Consider the following 13,144-nt stretch of genomic DNA (forward strand, 5'->3'; position numbering starts at 1 on the left):
ACACTGCACATATGCCCACCCTTGCATGTTCTCATGAAAGTTTGCGCATTGGCAAGGATGGCTTGTCGAACGCGTTAAAAGTCTGCCGACGTGAGATGACCTCTGCCCGAAGCCGTGGCTGCTTGGTGAACTGCTGCTAGCAACCGGCAGGGACGTCATTGTTGATGTCTTGGCGTGGAGGGCAGCAGCGAGACCATGGCAAGTGGCCGATGGAGACACTGCTGAGAGAACATCACCTGCACCACCTTTACTTCTTTCGCTCTTTCAATCCCAATTTCAACGAGCAAGATATCGCCAGTTGACCCGATACACAGAGTACGATTCGTCTGCCCCGTCCCTGCATTCCCGTCGCCCTGCTGACCGCCCGGAATGTTCACAGGTCAACCCCTCCAACCACACACCTCCATATACGGCCCGCCCACGCGAGAAGGTCGTCGCGATGACTTCTTTCATTCAGACAATGTTCGTACAGTCTTCTCCACCGCAATACCCCGCCTCGCCTAAGCCCCTGCCCGCCATTCAGAGCAACGTGCTCGTCGAGTCCGAGTCGCACTCCCACCTCCAGCTGCCCAGCAGCCCGGACTCAACCTACCAGAGTCCCTTGCACCGGCAGCTGCAGACGTTCTTCTCGGACACATCGACCAGCAGCCTGGGCTCGCAGTACCCGTCTCCGACACGACGGCAGGAGCAACGGCTCCACGAGGCGCAGCGGGGCTTGGGATACGGGCTGGCGCAAATAGCGAAGCAGGCTGACCTTTTCACGCACAACAGCAACTCCAATGCCCGCAACAGGCAGACCTTCCAGAGCCAGAAGCGCGCTAAGGGCACGAGCACATGGCAGCTGAAGCAGTTCGCCGACGCGACGCTCGGCGGCAACAGCCTGCGCAAATGCGTGCAGCTGCCCGAAGGCGAGGATAGGAACGAGTGGCTCGCCGTCAATGGTAACCTAGCCCCCCACCCGAGAGTGATCCCTCCCAGCCCACCAACTAACCCCTCGCTCTCCCCAACAGTCGTCGACTTCTACAACCAAATCAACCTCCTCTACGGCAGCATCACCGAGTTCTGCTCCCCGACCTCCTGCCCCGAAATGAAGGCGACCGACGAGTTCGAGTACCTCTGGCACGACCCGCCCGCCTTCCCCAAGCCCACGCGCCTGCCCGCCCCGACCTACATCTCGCACCTCCTGACCTGGACCTCGGCGCACCTGTCCAACGCGAACCTCTTCCCCACCGCCCCCGGCGTCCCCTTCCCCGCGGATTTCGAGAGGAACGTCCGCCAGATCTTCAAGCGCCTGTACCGCGTCTACGCGCACATCTACTGCCACCATTACACGGTCGTGAGGGGCTTGGGCCTCGAGCCGCATTTGAACACGGGGTTTAAGCACTATGTGCTGTTTGTGGAGGAGTTTGGGCTCGCGGAGGAGGGGAGGGGTGGGAAGAGGAGCGAGTGGTATGGGCCTTTGGGGGAGTTGGTGGAGAGTATGTTGAGGAGTGATTGAGGAGTGTGTGAGATGGGACGGACGGGAGGGGGGTGGGCATGGAGTAAGGTGTGGTTTTTGGGACTGCTTGTGGCAGCCGAGTTTGTTTCTTTCATGTCGAGCATAGGGCGGTACGGGCTGCGGGACTACTGCAGTGTTTTGGTTTCGGCGTTACGGGAGGGACTTTGCACAGCAGCGCGACAATCCGGGCTGAATTTCCGGGGGCAGTAATGAATGACAGAGTGGCATATCTAGCTACAAACGAACACTGAAACGGAGTCTTGCTCTGATTTGCTTGTGCGATCCGTCCCAAAGTCTCGTCCGATGTCTCGCTGTGTAATTCTATCTGCTGTGCGTGCATTGTTGTTGTTGTTGTTGTCGTCGTCGCACTGTCGGGCTTTGATGAGACACGGCCGGCTTCGAGCCCGGATCGGCGCTGTTTGTTTGGCTTGGAAGTTGACCGCAGGTGCACGAGCCCTCAGCGCTGGCGGCCAGCGCACGACATCAGCGCATCGATGAAAGTCAGGTGTTGCACTTCACACGGCAGACAACGGTTGGGAGGCATGGAAACGTAGTACTTGAACTTTTGCTTCGATTTCTTTCTCTATACGTATAACGAAATAACACACCAAAAACGACAGCAAATGCCTAAAAGAGGTCTCGCACTGGTAGCGACTGTGGTAGAAGCGAATGAAAAATGGAGGATCGATTCGAAAAGAAAATCGATTCCCGAAGAAGTGAAGTGTTTCTTGAATCTCCAATGATGTGTTCCCCAAGAATGCCCTCGTAAAATTCGTAGTCCCGATGAGTCGGGGAAGGCGCAGAAGAGCTCGCTTCGCTGCCTAACCCATGCTTTTGGTATTTTGTCGTGATATGTCGTATGGCTGGTTCGTTCGTGATCTGGGAATGATGTGCGGACTGCGCGCTCCCGTTTCGCAAAGACTAGCTCGCTGAAACAAGGAGTGGCGCGCGTCGCGGTTCGATTCCTGCTGTTGTCGGTGGCGTCGGGCCATAGTTTTGTGCTTGTTCTCAGGATCCTGCCGAGTTCGGAGGCGCGTTTGCTTTTGTGTATGTATGGTTCAAAGGAGTGTGGGGCAGTGAGATTCGACGAATCTACTGCAGGGCCTTGACGGTCTTGCCGGTGCCGTAGGAAATGTCCTGGACGGCCTCGCCCTCCATCGGGGTCTGGATGCCGAGCTGGTGAGGGCAGGTGGGCTGGTTGCCCTTGCTGAGGTCGGGGTACTCGCACCTCTCATCCTCGCCCAGGGTGCAGGCGGAGTTGGCGATGTTGAAGAGGGAGAAGTTGTTGCCGACCCAGGAGTCGGAGGCCTTGCAGCTGGAGACGAAGTTCATCGCGTTGGCGGCGGTGAAGGCGAGGGACTTGTCGTCGGTCTTGAGGAGGTCCTCGCACTCGCTCATGTCAACGTCCTCGTAGGTGGCGGGGATGCCGCCGCCCATGGTCGGGTTCTCCTCGGCGCCCTCGCCAGTGTTAAGGTAGTTCCAGGCGTCGTAGGAGATGTCGTAGGCACCGCCGGAGGTGTCGATCTTGAGGAGGTTGACGCTGCGGCCATTGGCGCTGACCTTGACGCAGACCTTGTCGCAGTCGACGGAGCTGGGCCAGTAGGCGACGCGGTTGGTGTCGATCTTGCAACCGAGCACACCGACGGAGGAAGAGTACTTGTCGTGCGGAGTGATAGAAATACCGCTGTCGCGCTTGGCCGGGATGGCGTAGGCGGCGGTGCTGGCTGCGAAGGCAGCGACGGTGGCGGCAGAGAAGTACATTTTGAAGGAGTGTTTCCTATTGAATGATTCGTGCTCTTGAAGGGACTGTGGTGCTGCTGCTAGAGCGCAAGGGAAAGAATGTCAGGGAATTGAGTGAAGAGACAGACGGTCGCGTGCTGCGAAAGTGAGGGAAGGACTGATGGTGATTCTCCTGGAACCCAAGGGCACGAATGTTCAATATAAAGATGGTGGAGAGGGGGAAACGCGTTCACGTGGGTGAGAGAAAAACTTAAGTACATGTGCGCAGAGCGTGCGCAACATGTGCGTCGGTCAATTGAGATCGCCGCCGCGCTCAACCGACCACTGTTGCACGGCGGCGCAATCCGCGACATCGGGCGTGTACACGAAAGGCTCATCGAATGGGAGCGAATGGGGTGTGGAGTGTGACCAGCGCTTGACGGCCGCCATGCGGTGACTGCGAGCGCGAGCGAGTGCCGCATGTGCGAGCGAGGCCCGCCGTGCGTTCCAGAATCGCAAAACGGATCGGTGCCTGCATTGTACCGTTCCACTCGCAAGACATGAAGCGTCGTGAATGGACAGCTGCAGGTACGCGGATCCTAGGGCGCCGACGTTCGCAAAAAGGCTGTTTGGCGGATCGGGCCAGCAACGTGTGATTCGCCAGGGGTCGGTGCTGGCGCCGGCAGTACCTGCGCGAGCCGCGCGGATGGCCGTTGAGGCAGCCTCGGCAGCCCGCGCGGGCCAGCGTGCGTTTCGATTTTTTTGCCTCGACTGACGCCAGTGGCCGCCTCCGCCTGCGGCCATTCGACGCACCGTCGACGGGCGCGCTACTGCACAACGGTGGCCCTGGTCGACGGCCTGCCCACAACGCCGCACCCGCTGGTTCGCCCTTCGCCCACGACGTCGCCGCGGCTCCACACGGGGCTCGCAAACCGCCCTCCCGAGTGCGGCCGAACAGCTGCTGGGGTGGGCGAAGACGAGCGGGTGGGCTCGAGACACACGAGCCGGTGGGTTCGCGCCCGGGTCGAGACGCGGTGAACGCTGGACGCTGGACGCTGGACGCTGGACGCCCCTCCACCCTCCACGGACGTCGCCCGGGAATTGTCACGCTCGACTCGGGCGTCCATGCAGCAGCCTTGGCCGTGCCCGCAGTAGTGACCGAGAGACATCGAGGCTCGACCTGCCGTACCTCGCAGTCGCTGTGTGGTAGCGCAGGTAGCGCATCCCACCGCACGCCGCATCTCAACGAGTCCATCCGCATGGCTGCGTTGCTGAGGCCGAGGGACGAGCGTGCCCAAGCCAGCAGTGCGCGGACTCCAGTGCGGAGGCGCAGCGGAGCGTGTCGACGGCGACACATGTTGGCAGCGTCATCCGTTCCAGGAGGCATAAGCCGGCGACCGCGAAGTCACATGTCAGCCCGCGAGCTGTCCTTCCAACAACGCCGCAGACCGCCTGTGTGTGGTGCTCCCGTCAGACGGTGGAAATTAGTCAAGCAGGCTGCCCAGGTGAGACCGGCGTGGCACAGCAGGAGCCGGATTTTCGGTGTCTGTTCTGCAGTGTTGCCTTGTGCCTGAGGCTGCCATGCAACGCCCAGCGGAAGCTCGGAAACACGAATGCCGACCCTAGCTGTTTTGGGCTAACGACGCGAGCACGTGACTTCGGACTTCGTTCACTCGCTTCAGCTCTGAGCTCAGCCTCAGCCGTTCATCGCAGGACGCCGTCGTGCAGCACTCACTTCGTCGGATAGCAATTTGCCCTTCCCGCCGACAGCCTCTAGGTAGGGAAACACCGTATGCCCGACAGTTTCTTGTCGCTTCAGTATAAACACCGACGCAAATCACCCGTCTTGACGTACTTCATTCCCCGAGCCAAGTGCCAATACACGCCTTCGGACATTTCCAAACGCGAGCAGCCGAATACCTCAGCAATCGAACATCTGCTTGCGCAACTCGCGTCTTAGTCTGTCAATTGTACCCCTGTTTCTGAAATCTTCTTCCTCTCGTACACGTACATACCACCTAGCTCCAGCAATCATCAACAATGGCCGCCATATTTGCTCGACAACGCATCGTCACAACCGCCGCCGCTACGGCGGTGGTAGGCACAGCACTGTACGTGTCGCGCCCAGCACCGCTTCGTCTGGACTCGGCATTCAAGGAGCCCTCAAAGACGCTCACGTTCCCACGCACAATGCTCTTCTCCCGCGAGCTCAAAGTCAAGCAAGTTGAGCAGGTCAACCACGACACTAAGCGCATTACCTTCGACCTTCCCGGTGGAGAAAGCGAAATCAGCGGCGTGCCAGCTTCATGTAATACAACCACTACAGAAACAGCATAAGTCCCCCAACTGACTCCCCTTGTAGCCGCCATCCTAACCCAACACACCGCCCAAGGCGCCTGGTTCCCCACTCTCCGCCCCTACACGCCCATATCACCACCCCACCAACTAGGCATCCTCACCCTCCTTGTGAAACAATACCCCAACGGCCGCGCCTCAACCCACATGCACAGCCTGCAGCCCGGCGACAGCCTGACCGTCCGCGGCCCCATCCCCGGCTACACCTACAAGCCCTCGCCGCAGCAACCGCGCAGCGTCATCCTCATCGCCGGCGGCGCCGGCATCACGCCCATCTACTCGCTCGCACGCGAGATCCTGACCGCTGACTCCCGCGACCAGACGGCCGTGCAGCTGCTCTGGGGCGTCAACGGGCCGCGGGATATTGTGCTGCGCCAAGAGCTGGAGGCGCTGCGGGCGGAGTTCCCGGAGCGGTTTAGTGTCACTTATGCGGTTTCCGGCAAGGAGACGGATGTTGCTGCGCTGGGGAGTGCGGAGATGTTCAAGAAGGGGTATGTGAATCGGGGGTTGGTGGAAGAGGCGATTGCGCGGTGTGGTGGGGCTTTCGGGGACGAGAAGGGCACGAAGGTGTTTCTGTGCGGGCCGCCGGCGATGGAGGAGGCGGTTGCGGGGAAGAAGGGAGTTCTGGCGGAGTTGGGGTTGGCCAAGAAGGAGATTCATCGGTTTTGAGAGGCGAGGCTGTTGTCGTTTTGCAAGGCGTTTTGCGATCCTCCCTAATTCAGGTCTCCCAGCGCCTGCTAATAGTATAGTTCAGCCCATCCACAGCCCAATGAGCCCGATCAAACCCCTCCCATCCTCTCATAAACCCCCTCCAACCTCTCCACCCAAACCGGCAAACAAAGCGGCGTGAAAATCTCGTCCAGCTCCCCCCTCATCCCCGGCGTCCACAAATCCAGCACCTCCAGCTCCCGCACCCGCACGCCCGCCATCCTCGTATCCCAACCCACGTCCCCGCCCTCCAACCCCCCCACCCCCACCCTCCGCACCGACGCCAGCGCCCCCGCCAGCCCCGCGTACGCCGCCGCCAGCTCCGTCCAGCAGTCCGCGAGGTCCGCCTTGCCCAGCCGCGCGCGCTCGTGCAGGATCGTGCTCTCGCGGCGCGGCGCGAGCTGCAGGCTCAGCTTCCCGATCCGCGGCAGCAGGGCGGCGAAGTCCGCGTGCGTCGCGAAGGGGAAGATCGCGGTGTAGGACAGCGAGGCCAGCGCGGGCAGGCGGGAGGCCGGGTGCAGGGTGCTCTGCTTGATGGAGGCGATGAGCGAGGGCGGGCCGCGCTCGAAGAACTCGTAGGTCCCGTAGGCTTTGAGGAAGGAGCCTTCGTTGAGGCTGAGGTGGGTCCAGGGGCGGAGGGCGAGGATGCTGGAGGGGGAGGCGGAGGGGTAGGTTGGCGGGATGGGGTGGAGGGTGGAGTAGCTTGGTGGTTGACTGGGGCTGGTGCGGGGGGGTTGGTTGGAGGTGGGTTTTGGTTGGGTGAGGGAGAGGATGTGGTATTCCATGTCGGTGAAGGCCCAGTCGCCGAAGGTGTCGATTGCGCAGTTGGCGAGGCAGGCGAGGTCTGTGGGTGGTGCGAGGATGGTGATGGTGGATGGGTCGATGATGGATAAGAGATGGGCCCAGAAAGCTGCGCTCGCTGCGTACCGCCAGTCTCGGTCGGCGGCTTCGTGGGGAAAACGACGGAGTTTCTGTTCGAGCATTGGGCCAGTGTAGAGCACGAAGCTGTCGACTACAGAGGTGAGCTCGTGCTGAATTAGGTATTGAATGAAGTCTTGTAGACCATGGTAGAAGCGTGGGATCCACGAGAGGGCCGTTGAGGGCTGTATGCGTTCTTTGAGTGCGAATGCCATCTCACCCATCTGCTGCGCTTCGTCATCTAGCAAGCCGGCCTTCAGATTGACATTGCACCGTGCCAATGCCGCTCTCACCATGTCAACATGGTACTGGTCGACTCCATCAACTTCAGGCTCCAGGTCAATGACGCTCGTCGGGTTGGAGATTGCCCTCGTATTGCATGCTTTACATGTAGTCCATTCATATTTCGGAGAGGCATCAAGACGAAGCCGGGCATACTTGAACAGAACCGGCAACACTAGCCTTCGCCAGCATTTTGACAGTAAGGAAACGTTCTTCAAAGTTTGATCATCGCTCTTTGTCAGCTCGAGAGCGGGTTCCTGCCGTAGCTTTTGCGAGGAGGGAGATTGCACGTCTAAGAAGTCGATGATAAGCAGCTGTAATTCTTCCGGCAATGCATTGAGTGTTGCCATCCTGGCAAGTCGGGCGTTTCCTGGATTCAAAGCGACCAAGGTTGACTACCTCAAACAGACTAGCACGTGGTGGACCGAGTGTGAGAGGATAGTTGAGACGAGGCTTGGCGACTGTTATTATTAGGTAGACATTTGATCCGAATGGTCCGTCGCTATTCATCAGGATTGAGAATGCCACCCGCTGCTATCTCGCTTGGAGTCTGAAGCTGAAGAGGTGGGTACGCGTGGCGTCATCTAGGCGGCTCGCCGCCCCAGGTGCGAGCTTTCGGTTGCTGAAAGGTGGGGCCCCAGGCACTCGTTTAGGTGGATATGTGAAGAACACCTCGGCATCTCTCTTTGCTATTCTCTAATTCCTTTGCGCGTCTGGACAGGCTGGTATCCGCAGTCATTTGTCAGTAGTCTCAATCGTCACCCGGGCCCGCATATAATTACTCTCTATCGGCACTTTCTTTGAGCTGCACACGGCTATAGCCAATTGGAACATCCGACCAATACAATGGCCACTCAGAATGTCACTCTAGTTGAGAAGCTCACTCTGCTACCGCATGTTGCTGTTGGATTGTCTCTCGGATTCCTCCGTCTGGCGACTCGACCATTGACCAGCGATGTCAAACCACCGACCGCCTTCCAGGACTTCGCGTATGCAGTGGCCCGCTATGTCCTCTCAAACGTGACCATTCCTCATGAGAAGTGGCTGGCGCCTCCGACCGAGACTAACTATCTCGACTTCGCTCGCGCAAAGAACTTCCAGCCCGACACAGCCGTCCTTCCTAGTGGTGTCAAAGTTCACTGGATCGGCAACAAGAGCGCCGAGAAGGTGTTCCTCTACTTTCACGGCGGCGGATATGTGAACTCCATTTCGCCCGCGCATCTGGCGTGGCTCTTTGACCTCGAGGCTGAGCTATCCAAGACGAAGAAGATTGCTGTCGCAGTCCTCGGATATACCTGTGCCCCGGAGGGTCAATATCCTCTGCAGCTCAAGCAAGCCGCTGAAAGCCTTGTTTGGATGTTGCAGACGGAGGGCAAGAAGCCCGAAGATGTTGGTGGCATTTGGACACCTCATTCAGGATCCTTGACAGCTAACATGCTACCCTATAGATCTTCATCGGCGGCGATTCAGCGGGTGGCAATCTAGCGCTGGCTCTATTCTCCCACATCCTGCACCCTCATCCTAGCCTTGGAGAGGACCTTCGTATCAAGCTGCCCGGACCCCTGGCAGGAGCGGTCATCACGTCGCCATGGGTGAAATTTGCCACAGACGACGATTCCGTCAAACGCAACGAAGGAAGCGATTTTGTCTGTGAGACGGCCGCCAACCGGTGGTCTTCTGCTTTCATGGGTAGGTTGATTTTTTTTCTTGCGTACAGAATATTCTATTGACAACTACAAATAGGATCAGCACCCGACGACAACTACAACCAGCCGATCCTGGCGCCTGCAGATTGGTTTTCCGGCCTCGACAAGGTGATCAAGGGCATGTTTGTCTGGGGTGGCGAGTCGGAGGTTCTCATCGACAGCATCGATGCCATCGTCAAGAAGCTCAAGGCCAGCTACCCTCAGACTGAGTACGTCAAGACCAAGGGTGGCGCTCACGTGGGCTGGCTTGCTCATAAGATGTTCGGCTACAAGGGCAAGGAAGAGAGCACGGAAGCTATTGAGAGCTGGATGACTGCACGGCTCTGAGCTTGCAGGTGAGGTTGCGGGTGACTCTTGTCCGAAGTTTCCTGAAATTGGAATCTAGCCTGTCACTACCCTAATATTCTTGTTTGGAAGTAGCGCTACTGTAATCACACATACAAGCGGATTACACCATGTTCAATCCACTCGGAGTGTCAACTTGGAGTGGCGACAATTGAAAGCTCGAAAGTACTTTAGCCGTCACTCTTCGAGCACCCGCAGTGCGGTCATCTTGTTGAATTTCCACCAGTCAGGGGGTTCAATCTCTCATAGTCACGACTTGAGGGGCCTGTCCTCTATTGAAAAGTAAGCGGCAGAATGTCTTCACATGGGCGTAGGTCATTCAACACATGGCTTGTCTTTCCCAGACGTACCGAAACTGCCGAAATACTCGACTAATGGCATCTTCTCCTCTCAGCAACCATCATCTCATCAAACTTCTTCGCAAGCACATCCCCAACAGCCGAATCATGATTCTCCGTCGCCAAATCCTGATCAACGACAAACCCCGTCTCCGCGCGCGTTCCACGCCCGTTCTCCTCGCCCTTGACCCTGAAGTGGCTGTAACGCTCCACCGCCTCCGCCGAACTGAAGACCTCCGCCGCAACCGCCATGCCGAACAGCGCCCGAACGAACCCGTCCAAAACCGGATGCGATTCGACCAGGCCGGTACACGTCTGCATGCAGCGGAGGAAGCTCTCGCGCCGGGTCTCGGGCTTCTCGTAGCGCAGGATGGCTGGCGCGACGTAGAGGGGTCCGTGGACCCAGGAGACGGTGTAGGCTTCTGCCGTGCCTTTGAAGGTTTCGTAGTAGTATTGTGTGAGATCTCTGAGGTGGCTGAGAGACAGCGCGAAGATCGTTTCCGGTCGGCGAGGGTTTGATGAGATGGTGGAGATGAGCTGTCTTTGGGAAATGAAAGGGCGAAAGATGTCCATGATCATTGCGTGGAAGCAAATGCTGATCACCAGTCAGATCATGTATACCGAGTGGGATGGTCAGCGCACTTACTGCATCTCAGCGACGTTGTGCGGCATCGATTCGGACCTTGCGAGGTGTGCTGGCAGGTTTTCTGACCATTGCAGCAGACGGCGGAACTTAGATTCGGCATATGCCAGCGGTACATGAAGATAAAGAGGGCCTGGGCTCGAGTAATAGAATGCGCCTATCTCGTGTGCGATCTGCCAGAATTCACAGAAGTACGGAAAGGTAGCGGCTCTGGTGAGCGTGGGTGAACCTGCCAGAGAGCCATCTCGTCCCGGGATTGGGAGAAGAGGTGGAAAGGTCGTAAAGGCGCCAGAGATCATATCATGGAAATGTACGAGACGGACCCTGCTTCATTAGTGGACGTAACATCGTCTCTCAGGCGGGCCACTTACGTGGAACAGTTGAAGGCACCCCAGGCGACGAATGTTGCCATTGCGACCTCGTCTCGCGATAAAGACCCCATTTGCTCAACACTGTCACGATTTTCCCCGAGAAGATGCAAGCGCTCTGCCATTCTGAGACCATCGGCCATGTATTTTGTTGCGAGCCTATTTTTACCGAAGCAGATCGAGCCGAGCGAGAGTATCATCAGAGATGCGGTGTTCAGAAGAGTATCGGATGATATTTCAGCCATCAAGAGCCGCTGTGATGCACTAAGGAATGCCCCTATAAAATCAGAAGCCGCATGGTAGATTGGACGGAAGGTACACTGGCCATGTTAATGATTTGTGAGATTTCCTGATAACAGAAACTTGACGGACTTACACATGCCCAGAAGAGGATAGCACTCACTAAGAGAGGCGAACAAAATTGTACGTTTTGGGATAACAAGTCTTTGACAAAGAGATGCTCATCGAAGAATCCGTAGACGGGGTGTTCCACTCTGAAATACGATGAGAGAAGTTCTGCTGCGAGTGCGTCTGTGATCGGAACCTGTGTCCAGAAATGGATACTCAAGTTGGCCAAGCGACTGCCAGGGACCGTCAAGGAGCTCTCGCGGTCATCAGGAGAGGTGCCATGGCTATCGCTACTTTGGAAACCTTGGAGCACCGCAGGAGACTCGCTGTTCATATGAGCACTGAGAGCCGATATGCAAAAGGTTGGGCTACGGACCTTGTTGACGTGCTTTGCTCGAACGTATACCTATCGGGCTGCGCAGGTGTTTCTTCTGATGAGGACAGGCCTTCCTTGAGCAACCAAGGAAATGCGACAGGGTGAGAAAATGTGAGTTCTACATCGAGCATACTGTGCAGTGATGGCGACATCTCCGTGTATATGTTGTTCGAGCTCATTTGGGCAGGGATAAGCTGCGCACGCTCGGCTGAGGCAATTGAACATAATTCGCTAATTGAGTCTTCAGATTGCCTCATTCTCTCCAGACAGGACAGGGCAGTATTTGCGTCTTGACATTGCAGCCAATTGAGACTGTCTCTGAACAAGCCATGCAGGGACTGGAGATCGCCGTGTTGGCGTTTAATGGCTTTCGATCTACTCTCGCTGGGAGCATCAGTGTCGTACTCGCAAGCAACATTTGCTCGACGACAATTGCCGCACTCAGGGCGCTCGCTGTCACACTGGGCTTGTCAACGCTGGTCGCAATCTCTTCGCTTTCTCTGCGAGGCACTCACCCGTCGTTTGACCCGCCTGCAGCGGTGGCATGCCGCGAGAGAAGGTTTCCCAGAGCTCTTGCGCTTCCTGCTCGTCAAGCTTTGGCCAGTCTGAAACTCACCAAACCTGTCCATGTCCGTCACTCGCGCACAGGAGGCATGCGAGATGCTAGCCACGAGTCTGAACGTCGACTGCGTGGGCCCGGCCGTCTTGACGAGAGGGCGATCTGCGGGTTGCCGAATGAAACTCACGCGAACTCAAGCCGTGCTCCAAAGGCTCCCTCCAAGCTTCCACAGCACGCCTGGCCAGCACGCTGCGGGGCTTGGCGCAACCGGAGAGCGCCAACTCTCACGGTCAGCCACTCCGAGGCCGACGCAGCGTTGGAAGGCCAAGGCAAGCGTACTGTGAAATACCACGCAGCATCCTATACCGATGACATAACCATTTTTATCTTCCCTCGAACCACATGTTCGCTCAGTTATGGGCCCGGACGTGCGGCAAGGTACGCGAGCGAGAAGAGATTGTACAGTAGATCATCCATGGCGTCTCGTCCCCATCAGTAAAGTTCGGTGCAACCGCCTCCCCACCCGACATGTCCTGTACGGTCATTCACAATCGAGACTCGTGGCTCGGCGAGGGCAGATGCGTTTGCTGCTTATAAGTTGCCATGCGTCTTCACGACGACGGTGTGTTCCCACTCCTGAGCGGACTCCAGTCCGCCAGGCAAGCTCGGTTGCGGCGCTGTCTCCGCCTCCACCAAATGCTTTTCATGCGAGTTGAGACATGAAGTTTTCAAGCCCTATACTTCACATGCTTGTTTGTCGCAGATGCAATTGCCTTAGTGGCGCCGTGTAACAAAACCTCCATTGTACCGTTAGGGCCTGAGTAATTCGGCCTACGACAAGACCTGATCGTGCCACCAGCCAGACCTTCGCATGGCCATGACCGAGCAAGACAGACCCCTTGCTCGTCAAAATACATGAGCGTTTTTCACGCACAGAAGCTCGTAGATGAGGCAAGAGGTGGTGGACCCGTCCCTGTTTTA

The 13,144-nt window shown here is 57.5% G+C and overlaps 6 protein-coding genes across 6 annotated transcripts; 3 read left to right on the plus strand and 3 right to left on the minus strand.

Moving 5' to 3' along the window:
- Positions 1-22: 22 nt before the first annotated feature.
- On the plus strand, positions 23-1,777 carry WHR41_01795 (uncharacterized protein). The gene is made up of 4 exons (XM_069370401.1): positions 23-315; positions 380-462; positions 772-941; positions 1,011-1,777. Exons 2-4 carry the CDS (start codon positions 440-442, stop codon positions 1,496-1,498), a joined length of 681 nt encoding a protein of 226 aa, XP_069232909.1. The 5' UTR covers positions 23-315; positions 380-439; the 3' UTR covers positions 1,499-1,777.
- An 813-nt stretch (positions 1,778-2,590) lies between these two features.
- On the minus strand, positions 2,591-3,259 carry WHR41_01796 (uncharacterized protein; the record flags this gene model as incomplete). The annotated part of the gene is made up of 1 exon (XM_069370402.1): positions 2,591-3,259. The coding sequence occupies one exon, from the start codon at positions 3,257-3,259 to the stop codon at positions 2,591-2,593; it is 669 nt and encodes a 222-aa protein (XP_069232912.1).
- Positions 3,260-4,785: 1,526 nt separating this feature from the next.
- WHR41_01797 (uncharacterized protein) lies at positions 4,786-6,529 on the plus strand. The gene is made up of 2 exons (XM_069370403.1): positions 4,786-5,525; positions 5,580-6,529. The coding sequence occupies exons 1-2, from the start codon at positions 5,258-5,260 to the stop codon at positions 6,239-6,241; spliced, it is 930 nt and encodes a 309-aa protein (XP_069232911.1). The 5' UTR covers positions 4,786-5,257; the 3' UTR covers positions 6,242-6,529.
- WHR41_01798 (uncharacterized protein) lies at positions 6,352-7,830 on the minus strand (the record flags this gene model as incomplete). The annotated part of the gene is made up of 1 exon (XM_069370404.1): positions 6,352-7,830. One exon carries the CDS (start codon positions 7,828-7,830, stop codon positions 6,352-6,354), a length of 1,479 nt encoding a protein of 492 aa, XP_069232904.1.
- A 345-nt stretch (positions 7,831-8,175) lies between these two features.
- On the plus strand, positions 8,176-9,642 carry WHR41_01799 (uncharacterized protein). Its single transcript, XM_069370405.1, has 3 exons — positions 8,176-8,869; positions 8,929-9,169; positions 9,224-9,642. The coding sequence occupies exons 1-3, from the start codon at positions 8,327-8,329 to the stop codon at positions 9,511-9,513; spliced, it is 1,074 nt and encodes a 357-aa protein (XP_069232903.1). The 5' UTR covers positions 8,176-8,326; the 3' UTR covers positions 9,514-9,642.
- A 74-nt stretch (positions 9,643-9,716) lies between these two features.
- Positions 9,717-12,394, minus strand: WHR41_01800 (uncharacterized protein). Its single transcript, XM_069370406.1, has 6 exons — positions 12,120-12,394; positions 11,605-12,065; positions 11,257-11,554; positions 10,884-11,200; positions 10,516-10,836; positions 9,717-10,464 (listed from the first exon to the last, which is right to left on the minus strand). The coding sequence occupies exons 1-6, from the start codon at positions 12,231-12,233 to the stop codon at positions 9,903-9,905; spliced, it is 2,073 nt and encodes a 690-aa protein (XP_069232586.1). The 5' UTR covers positions 12,234-12,394; the 3' UTR covers positions 9,717-9,902.
- Positions 12,395-13,144: the final 750 nt, after the last annotated feature.

This window comes from Cladosporium halotolerans, assembly GCF_011745625.1.
Source record: "Cladosporium halotolerans strain TM138-S3 chromosome Unknown Sca4, whole genome shotgun sequence".
Lineage (NCBI taxonomy): Eukaryota > Fungi > Ascomycota > Dothideomycetes > Cladosporiales > Cladosporiaceae > Cladosporium > Cladosporium halotolerans.

Excerpts from the sequence above, each read along its gene's own strand:
- WHR41_01795 (XM_069370401.1), top strand. The coding sequence starts at position 440 with ATGACTTCTTTCATTCAGACAAT. Across the intron at positions 463-771 it reads ACTTCTTTCATTCAGACAAT|CAACTCCAATGCCCGCAACA; the intron begins GTTCGTACAGTC and ends CACGCACAACAG. Across the intron at positions 942-1,010 it reads CGAGTGGCTCGCCGTCAATG|TCGTCGACTTCTACAACCAA; the intron begins GTAACCTAGCCC and ends TCTCCCCAACAG.
- WHR41_01797 (XM_069370403.1), top strand. The coding sequence starts at position 5,258 with ATGGCCGCCATATTTGCTCGACAACGCATCGTCACAACCGCCGCCGCT. Across the intron at positions 5,526-5,579 it reads CAGCGGCGTGCCAGCTTCAT|CCGCCATCCTAACCCAACAC; the intron begins GTAATACAACCA and ends CTCCCCTTGTAG.
- WHR41_01799 (XM_069370405.1), top strand. The coding sequence starts at position 8,327 with ATGGCCACTCAGAATGTCACTCTAGTTGAGAAGCTCACTCTGCTACCG. Across the intron at positions 8,870-8,928 it reads AGGGCAAGAAGCCCGAAGAT|ATCTTCATCGGCGGCGATTC; the intron begins GTTGGTGGCATT and ends GCTACCCTATAG. Across the intron at positions 9,170-9,223 it reads GTGGTCTTCTGCTTTCATGG|GATCAGCACCCGACGACAAC; the intron begins GTAGGTTGATTT and ends AACTACAAATAG.
- WHR41_01800 (XM_069370406.1), bottom strand. The coding sequence starts at position 12,233 with ATGGACAGGTTTGGTGAGTTTCAGACTGGCCAAAGCTTGACGAGCAGG. Across the intron at positions 12,066-12,119 it reads GCAGGCGGGTCAAACGACGG|TGTGACAGCGAGCGCCCTGA; the intron begins GTGAGTGCCTCG and ends TGACAAGCCCAG. Across the intron at positions 11,555-11,604 it reads GAGCAAAGCACGTCAACAAG|CGAGTCTCCTGCGGTGCTCC; the intron begins GTCCGTAGCCCA and ends TCATATGAACAG.